This window comes from Cavia porcellus, unplaced genomic scaffold, assembly GCF_034190915.1.
Source record: "Cavia porcellus strain 051 isolate PalLab524CR breed Dunkin Hartley unplaced genomic scaffold, mCavPor4.1 scaffold_13, whole genome shotgun sequence".
In the NCBI taxonomy this organism is placed as follows: Eukaryota; Metazoa; Chordata; class Mammalia; order Rodentia; family Caviidae; genus Cavia; species Cavia porcellus.
The window spans coordinates 41,800,707-41,825,377 of NW_026947496.1; the positions used below are offsets into that span (position 1 = coordinate 41,800,707).

At 37.4% G+C, this 24,671-nt stretch overlaps 1 protein-coding gene, 1 long non-coding RNA gene and 1 other non-coding gene across 5 annotated transcripts in view; 1 reads left to right on the forward strand and 2 right to left on the reverse strand.

The window, feature by feature from the left end:
* The window catches only part of Pitrm1 (pitrilysin metallopeptidase 1), a 76,002-nt gene that overhangs the window by 11,251 nt on the left and 40,080 nt on the right, over nt 1-24,671 (reverse strand). The window contains exons 2-17 of one of the 3 annotated variants that reach the window (XM_013156460.3): nt 22,610-22,701; nt 21,742-21,874; nt 19,200-19,302; nt 15,617-15,723; nt 15,117-15,268; nt 14,317-14,431; nt 14,138-14,234; nt 12,559-12,719; nt 8,915-9,041; nt 8,559-8,647; nt 7,516-7,644; nt 6,718-6,831; nt 6,409-6,505; nt 5,498-5,632; nt 3,806-3,944; nt 1,074-1,190 (exon numbers count right to left, since the gene is read on the reverse strand). In XM_013156460.3, coding sequence (XP_013011914.1) covers nt 1,074-1,190; nt 3,806-3,944; nt 5,498-5,632; nt 6,409-6,505; nt 6,718-6,831; nt 7,516-7,644; nt 8,559-8,647; nt 8,915-9,041; nt 12,559-12,719; nt 14,138-14,234; nt 14,317-14,431; nt 15,117-15,268; nt 15,617-15,723; nt 19,200-19,302; nt 21,742-21,830 — 1,771 coding nt within the window. In that variant the 5' untranslated portion in view covers nt 21,831-21,874; nt 22,610-22,701. Of the gene's footprint in view, nt 1-1,073; nt 1,191-3,805; nt 3,945-5,497; nt 5,633-6,408; nt 6,506-6,717; nt 6,832-7,515; nt 7,645-8,558; nt 8,648-8,914; nt 9,042-12,558; nt 12,720-14,137; nt 14,235-14,316; nt 14,432-15,116; nt 15,269-15,616; nt 15,724-19,199; nt 19,303-21,637; nt 21,875-22,609; nt 22,702-24,671 lie in introns of those variants that run through there. The other 2 variants (XM_023566594.2, XM_003473405.5) reach the window with 2 other exon arrangements.
* LOC111757922 (U6 spliceosomal RNA) lies at nt 7,815-7,920 on the reverse strand. Its single transcript, XR_002792169.1, has one exon. It is a non-coding gene; the product is annotated as a U6 spliceosomal RNA (small nuclear RNA).
* Nucleotides 22,010-23,203, forward strand: LOC106028462 (uncharacterized). Its single transcript, XR_001202084.3, has 3 exons — nt 22,010-22,201; nt 22,600-22,771; nt 22,882-23,203. It is a non-coding gene; the product is annotated as an uncharacterized LOC106028462 (long non-coding RNA).

Below are 24,671 nucleotides of genomic sequence, written 5' to 3' on the forward strand. Positions count from 1 at the left end.
AAAAAAAAAAAAAAAAAAAAGATTAGCGAGAGCAAGGCATGAGAGGGCACACACCTACAGTCCCAACACTTTGGGGAGGCTGAAGCAGGAAGGTGGTCAGGTCTATGCCATGCCTGGGCAACTTGGCAAGACTGTCTCAAAAATTAAAAATAAAAGGGCTGGGAATGTGGCTCAGTATAAAATGCTAGTTTTGATCCTCAGTACAGAAAACAAACAAGCAAACAAAAAATAGTTAATCCCAATTTCCAAAAGAATTTTCTCATTTCACTCATGTACACATGAATGTATATGTATATGTACACGCACATTCCTGCATGCATACACAAACATATACAAATAGACATATTAGACAGGACAACACTGTTAAAAAATAAAAGGCTAGCTAGAGATGCTTCAGAAGCTGCAATCTAAAGTCCTGTCCTAATGATATACGTCAAAGTGTATGTAACACTGCTTAGATCAACAGCCCAACTGTACCCTCTGGAAGCTCAACACCAACACTTTCCAGGGCGGTGTTATTCCAGAACCATGTATCTCTTACGCTACCAATCAAAACCCGAAGTAAAATTAAGCAATTTTGAGAATTTCAAAGTAGCAACAGACTATAGAACAAAATACAGGGAAGAGACATCAGGCTAAAAGCAGCCAGTGGCTCCCTTAACAATTCTGTCATCCACAACTCATCAATATCTTAACTATGTGAGGCACATCTTCTGTCCCATAATGACAGCTGAGTTACTTTGGGCAAGAATGCACAGGAAATATCAGCCTTTAAAAAACTGTTTAACACAGCTGCAGCACAATCTAAAATACTCATCTGGCTCTCAAAGCAGCAAGTTTCAGAGCCACATCAAGTTCACTCACATGAAAAAAAAAGCCAGGTTCTCACCAGGTAAAGAAGTCTATCGACATCAAAGGCTAAAAACAATTTATAAGATACACATGAACTGAGATGATAACGATGCTCATATGTTTTACAAAAAACATGTAAATGCAACTCTACTTCTCTGCGTAAACTGATGTTTAACTTAGCCAAGGAACCCAGACACCCATGAAAATGAATGCTAACTGACCTGCCAAGGACACCTCCAACTCAGTGAAAGGAATGGTGGGCTCAATGTCCGAGACTTTTAATGCTGGGAGACAGGAGGCATCTTGAGGTTTACTTTGCTGGTCGCGTAACTGTAAACCTTAAAAAAAAAAAAAGGAAAATGAACACATTGGGCTATAATTAAAAGATCTTATACAACTTTTCTCCTCTTTGAGGTCAAGATTACATTACAATTATAAGATTATACTGAAAATTCACCACCCAAGCCATGTACTAAGCAAATACTGACTACTGTCATTTCCCAGCACCCCAAGTTAGAGGAATTCACAGCTTCTCAGCAGGGGTTCTTTCTCTAATTCTCAGTCCTCAGTTACTCAGAAGAATTTTGTCTGGGAAAGGCATTTTGCCCAACTTCCCCCCTGCTCCTCAAAATTTTATATCCGACAGCCCAAATTTGTTTTCAGAGTTTTCAAACCACTCCTTGCTGAACTGAAATTTAATGACTTTTGTACTTGTGTTATTTCATTTTCATTTAATTTAAGTGTGTCACCACATAAATTTCACAAATTACAGCAAGGTTTTTACAAACACTTCCTAGCCTGGCTGTTCCATTCATCCAGTCAGAGGGAAGAAGGTCCTCGCTCAGGGAATTACTCCCCAGAACCACACAGTCTATTAGAAGAGACAATTTAAAAGGATGTGTGTGTGTGTGTGTGTGTGTGTGTGTGTGTGTGTGTGTGTTTTCCAGGAAAACCTAAATGATGCTTGTATAAAAAGATTTCATGGCTTAAATTTCCATCACACAAACCCATAAATTCATTAGTTCACAGAAATGGTTCACAGGGAAAAGCTATGCCAAGAGGTTACTTTAACTTCAGGCAGGCCACAAATCTGAATACCCCTGCTTTCTGCTGGACTGACTTTAAAAGGAAGAGCATTCAGTTGCTACAGGGGAAAGAACCACTGCTTATGATGACTGCTGTTCCACAGCATGGTCCTGAAGAGCAGGGAGCTGAGGCAGGTTCAGCATTTACTTTATTTTGGGTACACATACTACATCAGATGCTTACCAAGCCGCTTAGTCTCAGTACACCTAGTGGACTGCTGGGTGACCACATGCTCTCATAGCAGAGTAGGAAACCACCCCAGAAAGTTCCCTCACGTCCCTCTGCAGCGAACCCACCTATTATACCTGGCCTCACGCAACTACTACCATTTCTGGGGCTTTGAATAAAATAAAATACATTCTTCTGTGCTTGGCTTATTTCATTTTGTTATAATGCTTTTGAAATTTATCAGTGTTGAGTGTACCATTATTTTGTTCTCTTCTATGGTTAAGCAGTATTGGGGAAGTTAGAAATAAATGTTTGTGAACTCTGGGTGGTTTCAAGTTTTGTGTAGATATGTTTTGATTTCTTATGGGTCACAGTCAATGTAGGACAGCTGGCCTTTATGTTAAGTACATGTTTGGCACAGTCAGAAATCATAAAACTACTTTTCTGAGTGGCGGAACCATTCTCCTTTTCCATCAGCAACTCACAAGAGTTCTTATTGCTTTACATAATTGATTGCATCTGGTATTTTCAGTATTTTTTTATTTAAGCTATTGAAGTAGGTGTTAATTTGCACTTGTCTAATAATTAATGCATTTTCCTAAGAAAATAAGGCGATTACTTCTCATATGATAATAATTTGTGTTTACTTTCTGTAAATATATCTTTTTTAGTAATATTTCTGTCAAAATCTTTTGCCCATTTTTTAAGCTGTACAGTCTCACTGAATTGCTTAAATGTTTAATATATTCTGGCTACATTTGCAAATGTTATTAAATATACAGTTAATGTTTTCTTGCGGAGGCCAGATTGTTTTTAATTAAATTTAATTTAAATTTCTCCATTCTTTTTGCCACATCCTTTTCCTAAAACCTTGTTAAATCTACCAGCATCTACAAAATCTCTTAAATGTGACTTTCTCTTCATTCCCATAACAACTATTTTAGCTTCATGTGTAAACTCGTATCACATCATATCATAGGATGTGTAGGTATCTAATTGCCTCTCAACAGTTTATTCTAATGTTTGCCTCCTCAGAATTATCCTGAGTGATACTACCATTATGTTGTTCACTAACTCCCTAATTCTTGTGACTTAGTAAATGAGGTAGATACACACTCACCAGTCTTCCAGTCCAGTTCTCCCTCAAGCTGGTCCCCCCTTGGCCTCTCTTTCCTGTATCAGACCCCTACACTTTCCTGTACCATATGTCATCTATGCCGTCCTCTCTTCTGTCTTTACCAGACACAGTCTGCAAACATCCTGCTACATGACATGGCTAGGTCATGTCCTTTACCTCCTCACTGGAACTTGCATCACTGAAAACATAACTTATACTGCTTATATTATCTGTCTAGCAATTAACTAAATACTGCTATATAGCATAATTTCTTACCATGTTATAGTGAGTATATGGAAAGTATTTATAAAATCTATAAAATGAAAGTATTTATAAAATCAGTAAAATTAAATTTCATAACATTACTTCTTTTAGTTATTCCTGCCTTTCCAGATGAACTACAATATGATTTTTCTAATAGGGTCAAATCTCATAGTTGAACCCACTGCACCAAAAATGAACTCTGTACATACCCAATGAATATCAGTTGTCTGAACTAAGACTTGCCTTCAACTATTAATCAGCTAAAAAGTTAACTAGTGAGCAGTAGGGAATTATTATGAATTAAATTAAATTTCTGACCTTTTTCATAGATCCGTTGCTTATCTTCCTGGGAGAGAGAATTGATCTTTCGGTCTAGTTTTTCTGTCTCCATTTGAGATTGTTTCTCATAATACTTGTCATCTGGCTTCATTGATAAAGTCAGCTTATGCTGATTATTCTGCAATAACACAGGAACCAAAAAAAGTAAGACTTTATTAAAGCCACATACAAAATCAGCTGCTAGGGATGTGTTCTTGATGTTGTAGTTTCATTTAAACATTTTTAACACAATAATAAACTTACCTCAAGGGCTGTTTTTCAGATTAAAATATAAGCTATGAAGCCATGAAAAATCCTTACAATCATACCTGCTACACAGTAAGTATATATAATTCATATATGTTGCTTTACTTTTATTAGAATTACAATTATTTAGTCATCATGTCTTACCATAAATTTATCAATAGTCAACATTTTCTTTAATCTTGACCCCTTTTAATATAAATCTTTAGTTTTAGTAAACTAAAGATAACAGAATTTGGGGTTGGGGATTTAACTTGGTGGCTTATGGGCCTGCCTTGTAAATGTGCAATCATGAGTTCGATCCCCAGTACCAAAAAAAAATTACAAAAAAAGATAACAGAATTATATATATTTTTTGGTACTGGGAATTGAACCACTGACCTTGCACTTGCCTAGCAGGCACTTAGGCCTCTGAGCTAAACTCCTAGCCCAAGATAACAGAATTCTAAATTATTTGTCATATTATCAACTTCTAAAAGGTTGAAACTAAAATTTTTATTTAATATTTTGTAAATTATTAGAACAAAATAGATGTTGATCTAATGTACGAATAACTGTTAGGTGATTTAACTTCTTTTATTTATTTCAACAACTAAACAAACACATGCACAAAATGCTTACTTGTGACACTACAGAAAAGTAGGCAAATTAGACAAAAACAAATACTATAGAAGCTGTAGGTTAAATCACTAAATCATGTTCCATGTACAAAATAATGGCATATTTTTAAAACAGGTAATGTGATTTGCCAGCAATACCTTTACAAGAATTCTACCTTTTTAATGACTATATAACAGGAAGTATTGCATCCAAGCACCATACCTAGATGGCTAAGAAAACAAGTGAACAAGCATCAAAACAATTCAATCATATAAAAAAAATGCATGCATATATTCACAAAAAACCAATTACCAGCTTATATCACACTGTGAAAAACAGAAGTCATTAATACAAAATTTAAATTTTTAGTTAGAAATTTAAACTGAATACAGCATGCCTGTAATTCCAGTACTTGGGGGGCTGAAGCAGTAGCATTGCCTTGAGTTTGAGGCCAGCCTGGGCAACATAGAAATAACCTGTCTCAAAAAAAAAAAAAAAAAAAAAGGAAATTTAAGCTCCAGGTGTCATGGCACAAACGCTCTGGAATGCCGAGGCAAGACGAAGCAGGAATGTCACAAACTTGAGTACAGACTGGGTAACTTAGTAAGACTGCCTCAAAATAAAAAAATTTAAAGAGCTGAGGGTATAGCTTAGGGTAAAGGCCCTAGGTATAGCCTCAATAATATGCAAAACAAAAACTCAATTTTTTAAAAAATTATTTCATCCATTTATTAATTAAAATTGATTTACATAAAGTTCCTAACATTACTTTCAAATAATTTAAAACCCAACTTCAAAGTTGACAAAAATGCTCCAAAATTTTCTTACCTTAAAGTACTGTTTCACTTTTTCTTGTAAAAACCCTGGATTTTCCTTAAGACACTGCCTGAATTTAGTTAACTGACTTCCCATCTTCAAGAGCTCCACAGGGTCCCCATCGTGATTCCAGCAAGAAGCTATGTACTAGAAACAAGAACTTTAAACCCTTAATGCATCTTACATCACAAAACACTGTGCTACCCCCTAAATACTGTATTATTCTAGTAACTATCAGAGGCATGATATTTTATTAAAATTAGAGATTCTGCCAGGTATAGTGGCACATACTTATTGTCCCAGCACTCAGGAGGATGAGGCAGGAGGATCACTGTGAGTTTAAGGCCAGCGTGGGCTACATTGTCAGTTCAAGACCAGCCTAAACTACAATGGCCAGATCCCTTCTTTAAAAAAAAAAAAAAAAATCCAAAGATCTCAGATTCTATCTTTTAATACACTATAAACAATTATGTATTAAAAATTAAGTCAGTGTTCAGTTGGAAGAAAAGATTCATTTTAATCCTACTTTGTTTCAATAAAGAGCACAAGTGTAGGGCCGGGGATTTAGTTCAGCAGTATAAGTGCCTGCGTGGCAAGTATGAGATCATGAGTTCACTCCCCGGTACCAAAAAAAAGCACAAATTTAAACTGTTTCCAGAAAATATAATTACCAACAGATTACTAGTTATCATAAGTCTCTATCCATTTATTCTGTATAAACCTATTTCACATAAAAATGTAATCTATCAAAAGACAAAAATATATTACAAAAGTAAATTTATATCTGATCCAAAATAGTATAACTCTCATGGTTCAAATGAAAAGCACCACCACTACCAATCTATATTTTTAGTGCTGCTAACACCCACTTATTGCAAAAGTAAAAGCAAATCCAAAACCAAGGAGATTAAGAAGACACATACTGATGTCAGGGCAAGTCCAAAGTTGGTAGTCTGATGCTTCATTTGTATTTCAATTTTATGAAGTAAAGCTTCTATTTGTTCATTTTCAAATCCTTTCCTAAAGAATATAATTTATAACTGAGATGTTGAAAAGAAATAAAACATTTTAGACAGACAAGGTAGCACGGATAATACTTACACAACTAAATATGAACTAGTAGCTGTTCCACTACAGACAGAGCAACTACACAAAGATTTCTGAGTCTTTTCCCCACAAAAGACCTATCAATGAAGGATGAAAGCAAACCAGGACAAAGGAGCCACACTTACTCAACTACTTCATCAATTGTTCTGTCTACAAGGTCTCTGACAGTCTGAACATCTTTCTCAGCAATCCCCTGGAGGCCAACACTGAAGTAGGCCTCACGGGTGTTACCATTATATCTATAAAACAAAACAGATAATGCATTAGAATCTATGCACATTTACCATTCACCTGTGAAAACTCTGAAGGGCAGGTAGTAGAATGGGGAAAAAAAAGAAACAAGTTCTATCAGGTACAGGCACAAATTTCTTATGATCTTATGATCATATGATCATTGGTATACCTGAAATGTACCAATAAACTTAAATTTTAAAAAAAGATCAGAACTACATAAGAACTTTAAATGCCAAATACTGACTTCTCAGATGTAATAAAGAAAAAGTACATTCGTGTACTTTTAAATACTTCTAAATATTAATACACAATTTCTTACAGCAAAACAAATTCAGAAATCAAGAACTGCTGAGTTTTATAAAAGCTTTAAGATTTCAAAGAATACTTCATGATGTGAACTTCTAAACAGTGAGCAGTATGACATTCCAAAAACTTGGGGAAGTTATTTTGGGTTTTTTTTTTCCTTCCAAAGGTCCCTGGAACTATAACTGTATTCAGTGCTCCTGGTGGAGGGTGAGCTACCTGAGTACTGGAGATACAATCAGTGAAATCTCTGGCCTCTACTCACTAGATCCCAACAGCATCCCCTACATTTATAACAATCAAAAATATCCCCAACATTCACAAGTGTCCCAAGAGGAGAGAGCAAAACTGCCCCCACTGGTAACTACGGATCTAATAAAACTTACCCAACATCGGGAGAAAAGTCTGTGCCAAGTCCAGATTCAATTAGGGCTTTATAAAAAGGGGAATTGGGCCCACTAATCAAGAGTGAAGACAGAAGATTTAATGTGAAGGCTTCAAATGTGTCAGTGATGCTTCATTGGAAAAAGATGAGGACAAAGGGAGAATCAGAATCATTGGCTGTTCTGTTTATGTCATTTAAAATCACTGCTAAAGAAAAACTTTTACTTCCAAACAAGCTGAAGTTCCACCAGCAATTCTTGCATTTTTAGTAATAATATGGACAAAAGAGACCTCTTTTTAACACACTGGGGGTTTTTTCACGAATTCGCATGTCCTTACATAAGGCATACACGCTAATCTCCTCTGTATCATTCCAATTTTAGTATATGTGCTGTCAAAGCAAGCACCAGAGTAGGTTTTTTTTAACCCAAACCATATATTGTAGTCTGACCATATATTGTGGTCCCATCAAATATTAATTCGTTGAAAGTGTGCCAAGTTCTTTCCCATACGTTTCAGTTATAGTTAAATGTCATTATCAACACATAAAGTAAACAAAAAACAAAAGATGAGGCACGTGACAAGTTGAAGGCACACAGCTCCCTCGTGGAAGCTAGAGCTCAGGTGGGACAGGGAGAAACCACATACCTTCTCTTCAAGTTCCAACCCAAGCACTATCAAGTCTAGAATTTCAGTTTCCTGAATAGTATATTTATCTGAGCCTACTGTTCATAATATTTATGTTACACTCAAAGGAACTTTTGACCACCAAAATGTTAACAATTGCTGTTCTAGGGCAATCTTTTCTCTAAAGAAATGGGGCTTTTAAAATATAAAAATGCAAAGGACTTTTCCTCTGGACTCCCTCATAACCATTTCATATGTAATTAAAACTGTGGACATTTTGTTCTCTATTCTTAAACCCAGCTTGATCCTATAGTCTTAACTGTATATTAATTTATACTCATTGTCAAATTCTCCTAACTTTCTAACTTATTTTCCTGCTGTTCTTTGGCATGTATGAACATTAATAAAACATACTTACTCTGGTAAGAGGAAGCTAACACTGATGGTTGTCTGTTTAGAGGCATCTGCAGTCAATGAATCAGGGCCACAAGTTATATGGAATTCCCTCTGTAAAATGACAGGATGCTTTAAGTAGACAGAGTCTGAATGGCTTTAAATTGCCACTGGGTATCCAGATACAGAAAATGATCCAAGATATGTTTTCACTAAGTTAACCTTTTTAGAAACAAATAACCATTCTTTGGTCTTGAAAAGCTCCTGTATACACTCCACAGCCCACAACATTTTAGAATCCTATTAATACACAGTTCATGTCCTCATTTTAGTGTATTTAACAGGATAAAAGCACAGTTAAAAACCGGATGGAACACTTACAGGCTCATGCCAGAGCTTCTGGGATGGCACCATGGTATTTGGTTCAATTTTCTGAAATTTACTCAGTGCCTCTTCATGTATTTGCTTCAGGTGCTGCTCTAATTCAAAATTCCCATAAGTGAAGAACCTAAAATTTTGAGAGAATATTATTAGTCTATTTTAATATAAATGATTAGAAAATCACAGTGATGGCTTTGTGCATGAAATGAATGATTTACAGTAAAGGGTCAATCCCCTCTATACTGAAAGGAACTTTATATATTTTGTTTTCATTTAGTTTAACAACAAATACCAAAAGGAAGCTTTTGCCATTTTATGAGATGAGAGGTTCTAACAAAATACAAATCGTACAAAATGACTTAATTAAATGCAAACCAAACAAAAATGGATTTTTGTCTTATTTTAAATCTGCTATACAAGTACTATAAAAATTAACATACTTGTTAAATAATACCATGCTATGGTAATACAGTAATCTATCTAAACAAACAAAAGTAAAGAATTTCCCTAGATTTGATTTTAGGTTACAAGTGTCAAATTATGTATGTTTTTAAGAGTTACTTAACCAGAGGAAAAGCTTACAAAACAGACTTGAGGACTGGGGATTTAGCTCAGCAGCACAGACATCTGCCTGACAAGCACAAGGTCATGAATTCGATCCCCAGTATCAAAAAAAAAAAAAAAAAAAAAGCAGAATTAATCTTTTTCTGCAGTATAAAGTTATCTGAGCTAAGGTTAAGATTTGAGGAGGTAACGTATTAAAGATCTTTTAAAAATTTTATACTCAAGGCATTTAGGAACAAATTTTACACTCAAGGGTTTAAGTCACCCAGTAGCAATGAACATCCCTGGCATTCAGACACTGGTCTCTCAATGCCTGTCCTACTTAATCACAGAGCTCAGTGGGAGATTAGCTGAAGATTCACAGCAGTAAGAGCCTGAGTATTTGTGGAGCTGGGGGTAGAAGAAAGGGGTAGAAACCAAACAACTCAACAAAGACGAAGAAACTATCAGAAAGGAACTACCATGGGCCACAGCAGGAACACTTTGAGAATCCCAACAGTAAATGGATTCCATTTGATCATACAACCTCAAATATATACATATATAAAAATATTTCCATGAGGTCACAGCGGTACTAAACAAACCAAAAACAAAGATGGCTGAAAGACAAGAAAAAGGAGAGGTACGAAAGAAGCCTCTTTTGTCATCATTGGAGGTAGCTAGTGCCATCATCTCTCCCACTACATTGGAAAAGAGAATTCCCTGCCTTTTCCTTCATGTTTCCTTTATGTTTTAGGGCATTCCAATAGACTCTGCTGATGAGGGGAGTTTCTATGCTAGTAAATGTACAAGTTACAGAATGAGAAAACTTCACAAACTCCAATAAAATAATTGATTCAGGCAACAATCATCAATAGGATAATAGGGTACTCAACCAATATTCCCAGGGTGCTAACATCTCCACTAATCAGATGGGCTATGATTATAGGGGGGAAAAGGACACTTCATAATGTGGGGGCTGGCTATCACCATCCTGACCTGCTGATTTTAGCTTTTCCACTACTGTCTGAATAGGCGTCACAGTGCCCAATGGGATGCAGTGGGCGACACACAGCATCACCTATGAAGGGTTCCACCTGACTCTAACCAAGTTCTCCTCCTTGAAAATTCAGGGACAAGTCAACCAACACTACAAACAGCCAGCCAGGCATGCTAGAAAGTGAAAAAGTCCAGAGAAAGCCTGCACTGATGGATCTCCCACTCTCCTCCACGTAGGATACTCATTTTGGTATTGAATGACAAAATGCCACCCATGAGCCTCATTTGGGTCGAACACACATTTCAGTGACAATGCAGTATTTTGAATATAGAATATGAAATAAATGGTTTTAACAAAGTTTGTTTTGTCAAATGCGAATTTAATAATTTTCTTATTAAAGAATCAAATGTGAATTTAAAATTTTTCTTATTATTTTAGGGTCACAAAGTTAGTGGTAAGCAAATCAAGTCTATAAATCACTTCAAAATTGTCAGTAAAGTATGTGACATGTGTATGGGGTTTCAAGATTCCAACCTACCTTTTTCTATGTGCTTAAGAATCTTCATATTTCAAAATTTTAATTTTTTACAAAACATAATTTGCAAGTATGATTTTACATTAGTACTTGATTTGATATCACTAATAATTTTATATACAAACAATTCATCTAAGTAAGTATTAAGATTCAATTACAACGTTGCACTATTTATAAAGACCCAAAAAAGCCAGCATCTCCTGATAATCCACCACGCCAGAAAATGGGGAACCAACTAAGAGAGCAACGATCCAGACTTCCTGATATGCAGCGCAAGCCCATTGGCGCACAGGTTGAGAATCAACTCACCCTCCCATCCCCACACACACTCTACTCCCCGCCTTTAGCAACAGGATGGTTCCGAGGACAGCCTGAGTTAATAGCAGCTAAGATATAAAGCAACTAAATTCTTGTATTGTTTGGTTGATTAGGCAGGTTTGGGGCCAGCAGTCTGAGAATCTCTTAAGAGGATGACAGTATGGAATATAGCAAATATGGCAGATTTCCTTCTATCATGTCTTTGAAGTCCAACACTGTTTTCACTGTTTTGCTTCATTCTGATTAACTGTTCTGCTTTATTTATTGTTTTGATAGGTTTTATAATGTTCTGTTTTTGGTTTGACTTTGCTATATCTGATAGAATGGACAACTATTGTGAAGATAACAAGATATACTAGGGTACCTATTACTGTTATCCTGTTATCCTGCTCTGAAGTTCTATATCAATTTTGCTGCACTGTCTTCATTGGCTTTGCTGTCTTGCTTTGTTGTATTTTACTATCTTCAACAGCAAAAAAAAAAAAAATTCTGCTATAAAGAGCCAAGAGCATATCCTAAAGCTTTACAAATACTGTGAAAATTGATCCTACAAGGTTGATGTCATCACAAGCATTTCCACTCTATATATACATCATAAAACCATGAAAAAGAAGCCAGGTCAATTTTTTTCTTTGTAACTGTTATCTCCTGAGACAAAGGAACAGAATCCAATTTTTATAATGCTTTTCCTCTTGCTACTCAAGATTTAATTATTGTGGGGCTGGGGATTTAGCTCAGCAGCATAAGCGCCTGCCTTGCAAGCAGGCAGTCTTGAGTTCGATCCCTGGTACCGATAAAAACGAAAAAGACAAAAAAAAAAAGATTTAATTATTGTACTCTCCTACTACATGATACATTATAACTCACAGACATCAGAAAGAAACAACCAGGCTTGAGGTTTGCTTTTAATAATTATATATTGGACTGTGAAGATAAATAACCTATAATTTGTAAATAAATAAATAAATAACCTATAATTTGTAAATGGGACCTTCCACCAAGGGTGCCACCAAAGGCTATTTCTATCCTTCATCTTCAGTTACAACTGACGGTTATCACTGTAATTAGTTAAAATAAGCATCCAAGTAAAGTAGATCAGCAAACCTAAGCAAAAAATCTTATCAAGATTTCTACATTTCTGAAGCAAACACTTATTTGCAAAATATTAAATAAGCCATGTCATTTAGTATAAGAATACAAGTAAGTCAATTCTTAACTCACCATTAAACTTTAAAAGCAAAATATTACCTAGCATTACTTGGGTGATAATGAGTAGCATGAAATTGTTTAAGCTGTTCCCATGTAAGCTCTGGGATGCACAGCGGGTCACCTCCAGAGATCACGGAGTAAGTATGGTCAGGAAGAAGTTTGTTCTGAAGGTTCTGTGAGAATATCCTTTCATTGTCTGTCTTGAAATTTAAAAGAAACAGAGAGAGAGAGAACGTAAAACATAGTCATGACACAACATGTGACTATGAAACATGGTGTTACAGCTTCTATCTAGTTGTCCCCTACAGCCAAATGTGGTCATAGGTGAGGCTTTTCAGAGTGGCTGGATCCAGGGTGAGTGATGCTGGGATTAAGATGTCCCACCCGGAGTGTAGGTGGCACCACTCAAAAGGTAGGTAGCCTGGAAGTAATAAAGGGCAGCTGCTGCTACTGCTATTTATTCTGCCTGCTGCTCTGCTGCTCTGCACCTTCTGTTTGTCTTGCTTGGACTGTTTCACCTTTGTGATGCTCCTGTGCTGTGCCACTCTGCTGACTATGAACTGAAATCATTACAAACTATAAGCAACAATAACCTTTCCTCCTTTAACTTTGGATGTTGGGTATTTTGTCCCAGCAACAGGCGAAGTAACTAAGACACATAGTGTACTATAATATAATAGATTAATCATTTTCTGGGCTATCTACCTCTAACACCAGTAAATAAAACCATTCTAATGGCAATCAAGGACACCAAAACAGGTATTATTATTTAAAGTAGCATTCAATATGCTATACTATCTCTTCATACATCACTGGCTCTCCTTAGCCAATCCTGTAATCTGAGGTCAATTTTTTTCTTTATAGAGAACTCACCCTAGATCCAGCTACTCTGTAACTCTTTATAACGATTATCTCCTGAGACAAAGGAACAGAATCCAACTTTTACAATGTTTTTCCTTTTGCTACTCAAGATTTAATTATTGTACTCTCCATCTACATGATATATTATAACTCACAGAGATCAGAAAGAGAAACAACCAGGCTTGAGGTCCTCTTTTAATAATTATATATTGGACTGTGAAGATACAAATAAATAACCCAAAAATTGTAAATGAGACCAAAGGAATTGTTCTTTTTAAGAGAAGAAAAATTTACTTTTCAATATGCACTAAGTGAACAACTCCACAGCTACAGTCAAGAAGAAAGGCCTGGTGAAATAAAGATGTATTAGGATTCTACATGCCCAGCAGCCATGTGGCTTAGAGTCTCAAAAAGTTCTCTTGGGAAGAAATGGTATCTAAATGGACTGTAAAACTTTGCCACATAAAAGCGGTCACAGAAATCAGAGAATTGCATGAAGTACACGAGCTACCCCAGTACGGCATACAAACTAGGACAGACCAGCACACGTCTTCAAAGTCACAAGGACACATGATAAAACACGAGCCTTCTGTCACTGAGGATCTCTGCTCACAGCATTGACTCCCATTAATGGAAAAATTATGTAAGAGGAGAGTGCTATTCAGGGAAGTAATTACATGCCAACTATCTTCTACATATATCTGTATTCCAAAATTTTACAGATAATTTTAATAGAAGAAAGGAAAAAAATACTTACAAATGCTCCCTTCATCTCATTAAAGACCACTCCTTTAAAGGTCAAGGGTGTTTGAGGGTCACTTGGATTCACATGTTCTAGTCGCCATCCTTCCTGCCTAAATAATGATGAATAAATAAATACACAAAAGATAACAGTGATTCTAATACTAAGGTCGAAATCAATTAATCATTACATACCAGAAATCTAGTTCCCGCAAGCATGGAAAAAAGGTTGCATCCAAATATACTGAGAGCAGATTCTGAAAATCCTTGGCATTTTGTGTGGAAAATGGATACAGGGTATAATCACTAGCTGGGTACAAAGGAAAAGGAAGACTTTTTAAAATACAAGAGATTTTTACAAAAATGCACATTCAAGGCTCACTTCCCCATACTGTTTTAACCTTATGTCAAGCAAAAAGCACAACCCCAAGCTCTGGCTCCACACTTATCTCCCTGAGCCTCAGCATCCCCAAACACAACTTGAAGTCTTCCCTTAACAAGCACTAACACTACTTCATCAGCGAATTCTAATACAGTCCTTTAGAGAGATTTTCACACACCTGGAAAGATAATCTCATTCTGTATGAACTCTGATTTAAACTACCCCTAACTGCATTCCTTTATAGAATGTGTTCATCATCAGCCCAGGCACCATTCTCAGAGGTAGTAGAGGTCAATCCAGATACCAACTGTAATCACCATAATGCTACAGTCACCTAATGTGGCAACAACATTCCCCAGGAAAAAGTGATCTGGACATAGACAGAAAGAACTCACATACCTTTTTCCTCAAACTCCAGTTTTTATAATCTGATCACAATGTGGCCTGCCCTGAAGGATTAAATTTCCAACATCTTTCAACCATAATAGAGGTTGGTGATTTATTCCAGTACATTGATCGGATTATCAACTACCCTCTTTTTTCTTAGAAAATAACTGAATTCGGTGTGTCTGGAAAACCTGAAAGTGATTGCAATTCAGGATGTGAGTCTTACCTGTAAAGGCATTCATAAAAGTGGATAATGACCTGTTTAACATTTTGAAGAAAGGATCTCTACATGGGTATTTCTGAGAACCACAAAGGACCGTATGCTCAAGAACATGTGGAACTCCAGTACTATCCATTGGAGTAGTGCGGAACTGCACACTAAGACAAAGAAAAAGAAATAAATTCAGTGGGGAAAGTTACCTTGAGTACTGTCCGACAGAATTTCTAAATATGTGATTACCTGGGATTAAAAATAAGCATAATAATCATCTTGGCATCACAATCTTTAAGTGAAATGTTTTCTAACTATCATGTATGAAATCACAGATTCAAACTATAAAATTGTAACATATTTAGATTAGGATATGAAATCATGTACTCTTTTACCTTTTTAGGATACCCTGAAAATAAAAATAAAATGTTAAGATATTACTTCAGACTACCAAATGTAGATAGATGTTTTAAACAGAAACATCCAAGAATCTGTTTTCACTCTGCAGCACATACCTGAACAAATTATTTGGGTCTTCCCTTGCCAGGTGTAAGTATCTGGCTCCTGTGTTGTCATGGCTGAGCTTCACTGCAGTTAGTAACAGTTCAGGGACAGATGTTACCTGAGGGAAGAGGACCAATTACCTTCAATACACTGATACAACTGACTTTTCTGCCTTAAGTTAAATGACACCAGGAAGCCAGCATTTCAGAACTGGAAGGAATCAAGCATCTTGTCCATATTCCTGACTTTATAAGTGAGGGTATTAAGAATTTTTAAAAAGGCTGATGCAGCCATAAAGAAGGATAAACTAGAGACTTTTACAGGTGAATGGATATACTTTGAGAACATACTCCTTAGTGAGATAAGACACACATGCAAATATAGTACTGCTTCATTAGTGTGAGAAGCTAAAAGAAAAACATATTTGTGTGTGTGTATATATATATATATATAGATAGATAGATAGATAGATAAAATAGTTAAGATAGTTACACTAGTGATTTCTCTGAGTTTACTGAAGAGAAAGATTTGTGCTAGTACTATTCAGACAATTGAATGCAGAAGTCTTGTGCTCCAGGTGAATGATTTGAAGATGACACTGTGCAATGTATGTACCATTGCTGCCCCTGATTGATGTGTTTTGAAATTTTGTTGTAGTTTTTTTTGGTTGTTTTTTTATTTTTATTTATTTTGGGGGGGGGTACAAAGGATCAAACTCTGAATCTCCTGTGTATCAGGCAGGGTTTTTGTTTTTAACCTTAAAATAAAATGGACTTGGGGGGGAAAAAAAGCCAGGGATTTAGTTCAGTAGCGTAAGTGCCTGCCTTGCAAGTGCAAGGTCATGAGTTTGATCCCCCATATCAAAAAGTTTTTTTTTTTTAATTTAAAAAAGCTAATGAAATGATACTTTTTTAAAAATTACTACTTGCTAGCTATTTTCTAAATACATTAAAATAAAATATAGGAGGGACATATTTTCATCCTTATTTACAGATTTAAAAGAACCTAAGTACAGCTGGGCACGGTGGCACATACCTGTAATTCCATACTAGGAGGCAAAAGGACTGTGAATGTGAGGCAAGTCTGAGCCACATAGTGCATTCAAGGCCAACCTGAACTACAAAGTGAGATCCTATCTCAAAAAACAAAAAATAAACCGGGTGTGGTGGTGCACAGCCGTAATCCCAGCACTCTGGAGGCTGAGGCAGGAGGATCACTGCCAGTTCAGGACCAGCCTGGGTTATAAAGTGAGCTCAAGGCCAGCCTGAACTGTATAGTGAGACCCTGTCTCAAACAGACAAGACCAAAAAAAAAAAGTTCAGAATGATGAAATAAAACAGGGCCAGAACTCTCCTGGTATCCATGTCCTTTTCATTATACTATGTCATGCTTAAATACCTTAGCCTGGTATGGTGGCATACATCTGTAATCCCAGCACTCAGGAGGCTGAAGCAGGAGGATCACTGTAAATTCGAGACCAGCCTAGGCAACAGAATGAACTCAAGGCGAGCCTAAACTACATAGTGAGAGTGTCTCAAAAAGGCTGTCTCAAAAAGACAATAAATAAATACATACATACATACAAATGTGGTACCCTTTGCTCATCTGCTATGTCTCTGGCTTTTACCCATACTATTCAATTTTTAGAATAATTATATAAATGCAGAAATGGACCCTCATTTGCAGGAGAAGGATGCTCCTAGAAATAAATTTTCCTTTATCTAGTTGAAAATGGGTTCTCAACGGTAAGCTGAGTACCAGTTACTTGTGCCTAGCAGAAGGATCACTACAAACATAGCAAGGTCCTTCATAATACCAGGAAGGCTAAGAAGGGTTTAAACATCCTAATAAATCAATGAATCTTCATTCCCTGAAGAAGGCAGCAGAAAAGGAGACAATCTTTTATATTCTACTTAGGCTTCCCATATTAAATGTCCATAGTCCTTCATATTAAGAAAGTGTTCTGATTTCTTATCAGTTGCCTGTCTTTCTTTCAATCACCTACTACCACTGTTACAATCACACCATTTATCATCCCTTTTCCATGGGCCATGAAAGTAACCTATTCATTTTTTCACTGGAAGTTACTGGCATATCAATGATTAGAACTCGAGTCTCATGATCCCAAATCAAAGGTCTTGCCACACAGAAGGCACACATAATGTGGATTGTTAATACCTTTATAATTTAGAGATGATAAAGTATTTGTATTTCGAAGTTTATAATACTTTACGTAAATGATCAATTTACTTAAAATCAGTAGATACAGTGAGATGCCTGCCTATTGAAAGCGTAAGTAAGACTCATGGTTTACCACAAGTTTTTTAAAATTTAAAAAACAAAGGAGCACTCTGGGAGGCAGGGCAACTTAGCAAGACCCTGACTCAAATGATACAAAATAAAAAAGGGCTGGGGATGTAATTCACTAGGAAGGGCCTGGATTCAAATCCCAGTACCACCAATAAATGAAGGATGGACAGATGAGTGAATGAATGAAAAGAATTTACCATTCTTAATAAGGTCCTTATTAGCAGTAACTTGTACTTTACATTCAAACTTCTTTACATGGCTTTCAAGGCACATTACAAACACTCTGACCCCATCATCATGACTCATTGTTCCTGGACCTTGCCTAACATGCCCTGCGTCACTGGCCTTACTCATGTCCTGCCTAGAGACGGATGGCCTTTGCCACAAGCTCTTCCCTCTACCAGAAACATTACTGTCTCCTTCTCCCTACCCTTTGCCCATGGTACTTCTGCATTGTGTCCTGCATGCCACACCTTGTGTTACAGCTATGTCTGAGGCTTTCTACATTATAAGCTATTTGTCCTTCTATTTGTTACAGCATTAAACATAGCACAAGGCCAAAAACCAAGTAAGTGAAGCACAAACTCCTCGATTGTTACATTTAGTTAAAAAGAAATACAAAAGATTTAAGCAAAAAAAATTTTTTAACAAGTAAAATCTCTTTTAACACTAAGTAAATTTTTGTCCACAATCATTTACAATTCTGAAACCCAGCCAAGCGTGATGGCGCACACCTATAATCCCAGCACTCGAGAGGCTGGGGCAAGAGGAGTCTTACAAGTTTGAGACCAGCTTGTGCTACAAAGTGAACCAAGGTCAGACTGAACTACACAGCAAGACCCTGTCTCAAAAAGATAAAAAATAAACAAATAATAAAATAAAATAAAATTCTGAGGCCCAAATGGCCCAGAGAACAAAATTTCTAGAGTAAATTATTTGATAATAAAACCTGACTGACAGATGTAGGAAACTGAGTCTTTTGTGATCACATTTGGAACAAAACAGCAGGTCTGGCCACATAAACAGTGGCACTGATTCCAAGACCCTGTTAGAGTGTTACTATGCAAAACTGGAAAGGATATCAGACTTTAGAGATACAATTAAGGACTAGGGATTATTTCATCTGCAGATGTTGTTCAGCTGAGCCCTACCAGGAGTCAGGAACTATGCAGGGCCCAGGGACACAAGGATAATAACTAAAGTCTCCTAAGGACTTCATATGCCAGCAGAAGCCACATGAGTTATCTACCTCAAGTTACCAGAGCAAACCAGACAAACGCATACCTGTTCTACGGTGAATCCGTGGATCTTTTCTCCCACTTTATACTGTAGAGCTTTCTCACAAGCTTTGCTACTGCTCCATCTCCATACTTTGTGGCGTGCATTGCTGTGTTTAGGAAAAGTCATTAAAGTTAGATGATTTTCAGGACAACTGTTTGGTAAACATATTTCACAACAGAATGAAAATACTATCATGTAAGACAGATAATTAAAAAAAAATTAAATCTTGCATTTTCCAAAATCTTGGACATTCCAGAGAACTAATTTCATATAAAACCCTTTCCATTTTAAACTTTTATCTCCATACAGATGAACCTTCATAATACTTAAATGTCAAATACTCTTTATTACTATAATTCACAAATAACTATAGTACGAGTATGTACAAATGTGCCTCCATTGTATAAAAATAACTGTGTCAAAATAACTTTCTCGGGGCTGGGGACTTAGCTCAGCGGCATATGTGCCTTGCCTTGCAAGCGCATGGTCGTGAGTTCGATCCCTGGTACTGATAAAAAAAAAAAATTGCGTTTTCCTATCACAGAATCGTCGCAGATACTCACAGTAAAGCAATAAACTTAATCTACAATAAAATTTTATTATATACTAAGTTGTTGAAAATTAAAAAGCCTAATATTGCCAGGAATTCTCATACTAGGCAAGCACTCTACCAGTGAGCTACATTCCCAGTCCAACCAAGAATTCTTATACACTGTTACTAGGAGTGCATACTGGAATAATTTTGAGAAAAAAATTCAGCATAAGTATATTTAGAAAAGTTAAAGATTAGCAAAGTCCTTCACCACCATACATCTAGATAAATAGATACATATAGGAAAGTTTGTGCTTGTCCCCCAGCACAGAACTACAAGAATATTGGCACTAATCTCAATAGTCCCAAACTCAACCAACCTCCGTAGCCATCAACAGAGAAGACACTCAGTTTTTAAGGACGTCATCAAATAATACTGAACAACAACAAAAACACACAGTTTTTTTTTTTTTAATTAACATGGCATTATTCTTTCCAGGTACTATTCAAACTGTGACACTATGTTGCAGAAATGTGCACAGATGCTAAAAACATAAAGAAAAGACAACTTAATAATTTTTTTAAGTGAGGAGAATGATTACCTATATTCAGTTAGTATAACCTTAATCCTAGAATGGTGAGACAGGCTGGTTTTTTGACAGGATCCTGCCAAATCACTAAACTGACCAGAGAGGGCTGCAACTTGCAGTTCTCCTGCCTCAGCCTGAGAGGATAGATATGCGCCACCTCACTCTCTCAGACACTGTTTATTTTACTTAATCACTCTCTCAGACTACATTCTGTGTTTCATGAGATTTCTACATTAACATTGTATCTCAGAAATATTTACTTTAAAGGTTATAGGTCCAGAATAAGAAAACAATGAACTCGGTCACTGCAACATGAGATTGCTAAAATCAACCATCATTTCTTTATTCATTTAGCACACCATGAGCTAGAGGACTTTAAGAAATTATTAAGAGCACAAACAATGTGAAAACTCAGGCAGCAAAAGGGCTTCCCCTCTTACGCTTTCTGGTAATCTGTTACACACAGAATAAAGTTCGCATCCTCAATTCTAACACTCTAGAGCCTCTGAGGAAGTGACTTGACACTCCCATTTACTCTAACAGCAGCTAACCTGCGCTTAAGGTGAAAATGCAAGTTTGTGGATTCGCAAGAAAACGAAACACTTATTATCTCCATGCTTCCATAAACCGAGTCTTTAAAAGGGAGGGGGGTGGGCAATTTCTGCAGGCTAAAATTTATTAAGAACACAGCCACTTAAAGTATAGCCTGTAGAAGCCTCAGATCTCTATAAAGAACTCTGCCTTGTAACACAAATGAAATGGGAGTGAATCTGTAATGAGAACCATAAACTCCCTGTTACTTTTATTACACATGTTACAATCCACATCAATGACCACCTTCACTACAAAAAGCCCTGACAATCTACACACAGGGCCACCCACTGTGGGGTCACCTGAGGTGGGAGAAGAGAAAGTGGGTCAGGCCAAGTTCTTGGTCCATACCTCCTCCTCAAGACCACAGACTATCACCTCAACCCTGGTAACTTAAACTGGTATTGCTCAGGGGGAGGGTTTTGCCACCCGTATGAGCTTCTGAAAGGACCCCTCGGGGGACCTTGCCGGAGTCCTCGGCCTGAGTTTAGGGTATCCAGGCTTGGGACACCCAGAGGATTTCAGGATGTCAAAACTCCAAAAGACATTCTAGGCGCCCAGATATGGAATGCGCGGTGTGCGAGCCTCCAGAGCAGGGGCAGTCACGCCAGGCCCAAGGACAGGAGAGACCCCAGTGTCTGCTTCCCGCTTCCTGCCGCCCCCTCCCCATTCCCAGCATCCCCTACTCCCAGCGTCCCCGTAGCCCCTGGGAGTGGGGAGTGTCTCACCCGCCGCCCAGCCGCTGCACTACGCCTAGCGCTCGCCGTCCACCACAGCGCCACATGGCTTGTCAATACCCCGACCCGCGGAGACAACATTTAACCCTACGCACGCGCGGGGCGGAGCGAGACGGCCGAGACTTCCATTGGTCAACGTGAACGGCTGGGACTCTCCGATAGGCTGTCGAGAAAAGGGGCGCATCCCACTGCTTGTAGCAAGCCCGGAGGGCGAATCCTGACGCTCGGCTGTAAATCACAAAGGGGTGCGGGGGCGAGGAAATGCTGGGGCTAGAGGGCGCAGGGGCCCGACACTGGGGGCTGAGTAAGGATGAGTGCCGGTTGGGGGGCAAAAAATAGGCAAGGAGTAAAAAAAAAAAAAAAAAAAAAATAGGCAAGGAGTGCAAAGCAGGGCGGGGCGGGACCGGCTGGCGTGGTGGGGGAGTGGTGCTAGAGCCTTTGCAAATGGGAAAGGAACCAAGACTTGGAAGAAGCGGGGAAGGAGGGAAAGAGTAGGGAACGAAAAAAAAAAAAAAAAAGAACAAGTATGTACAAGTACCAACTCCCCATAATAAGGTAATCATTATGTATTGCTAACATGTACTAATAAAAAATGAAAAATAAAATAAATTTTTAAAAAGGAGTTTGAGCAATTTAGGAACAGTGTAGAATAAGTCAGGTGAACCTCTAGCTCCTCGTTTATTCTGAGACCTGTAAACCTCTCTGCGGGCTTACAGTCCGCCCATGACAAGGGTGAGCGTGAAAGATGTCCAGGTGGATCCCTGTAAGTGTCCTAGTTCGGGGCTGGGTGGTTTCAAGACAGTGGGGCTGGTTCCCAGTGCCGCAAATACATATGTTAACTATATTTGGATGGTCTTGTCCCCTCGCAGAATTTCCCTCGCAGAATTTAGAGCTCCTGTGCACACTGCTTTTCTCTCTAACGTTTCGTGTGCCTCTCTACATTTCGTATCCAGGAAGACTCACCTGGGTGTGCTAAGATTGACGAAGAACCCACAGATTCTTGGAGACACAAGAAGAGATGCAAAGAGCTTCACGTACAAGCAGGGTGCACCAAGCTGCTGAGGAATAAAAGGGACAGTTGGGATTAACCACGGCTGTAGAATGTTTGGGTGGAACTTGAAAAAGGTGAGTACCTTAGTCTGATCTCAGTTTCTTAGAATTTTGCCCCATCCTTACACTATTCTGCTTCTTCCCTTAAGCCCACTAAAGCAAACTTTCATCTACGTTTTTTCCAGGTTCTTAAGAAACGCTAAGTAGATGGCTGCAGTCAAACATGGAAAAGTTTTGACTGTAATGCAGACAGCAATCTCCTAGAAAAAGTCACAAAAGGTCTACGAAACACCTTCCACACTGTAGCCGATTCTGCAGTTGACCAAGTATGTTGATGAACTCAAATGAACCAGAACATAGGTAATAAGCTACACATACAAACACAGTGGTGTGTACCTTTCTTCTGATATATTTAATGAACCATCACATCACTGTGATCTTAGGAGAGATAGTTGGGTATTATTAACCCTGTGTGAGTATGCAATAAACTGAGGCATTGAAAGCTTATAGTATTTTGCTCTCTGAGGAACAGAATGTAAGTGCAGTAATTACCACTTAACTAGTATGTTCCCACAGGACACAACTTCACTGATGAATAACCTAGATACACACACAAGCACTTATAGTTACCTTGAGAATATTTGACCCAATTTTAAAACATATATAATCTAAATTAATATTAACATAAATAATTATTATGTAGAAATGAAAAAAATCAGAAATTATCAGTATAATCTTCTAAGTTACAAAACCAGATCCTACAATGAGAAGTCATTGTTTTAATAAAATTAACAGTAGTGGGTTTTTTTAACAGAACAGATTATTTTTTGAGTTCTAATTTTTTGAATTCTTTATATATTCTAGATATTAGTCCTCTGAGGAACAGACAGCAAAAATTTTCTCCCATTCTGATTATCTTAATTCTTTTTTTCCCATTGGATTTTAATATAGTACATAGTGAGAGACATGGGTCAAAACTGAATCTTCTGCATGTGGATAGTCAGTTTTCCCAATACCATTTATTAAAGTTACTATCATTCCTCTAGTGCATGTTTTTGGCTCCTTTGATAAAGCTCACATAGTTGAATGTGCTTAGGGTTATTTCAAGATCTATTTAAAACATGATCTTGCCAAGTTGTCCAGCTGGGCTCAGTCTTGTGATTCTCCTACATCAGCCTGCAGAGTTCTGGGATTTCAGGCATTTGCCACCATGCCTACCTCTCAAGTCTTCTTACATAGGTTCTAATCATCACCTGAAAATCCACACCTCTTTGTAGTATTGCATTGGGGATTAAGACTCAACATTAATTTTAGTGAAGATACCATCATTCAAAGGATGACAATGCATGAACCAAAGCTCTCATCATAAATTACATTGTTAAGCAGTTTTATCAAAGACCCTCTAGTCAGATAGGTCAATTCAACGACTTAGAGATGACCTTTCACAACCAAGGACAAAGGTTTGGGTAAGACTGGTTCTTTATTACACAAAATTTCAAGTTTTAACATAGAAATATTTTTGAACTTCAAAACCATTTATATTGAACAATAAACTATCCTGTTATTACTCAGGGTAAAAAGACCAAATAACTGAATACTGCCTCACAAAGCTTATTTCTGCATTTATATGAAGTCTACAAGATGAATTTCCTTCAGTTGTTGCACATACTAGACAAAGCAAACATTGTGTCTGATAAATTTTTTTTGTCTTTTTGAGACAAGGTCTCTTTGTGCACTTCAGGCTGGCCTTGAGCTCAGTTTGTAGCCCAGGCTGGTCTTAAACTCGAAATGATCCTTCTGCCTCAGCCTTCTGAGTGCTGGGATTACAGGTGTGTGCCACCACACCCAATTTGTATCTGGTTAATTTACAACCATCCCCAGAATAAATCCACTATCACAGTACCTGCTACTGTTGCCATCCTTATTCAGTAACAATGTGTGATGCAGGACCAGATCCTATGGCTCAGACTGATTC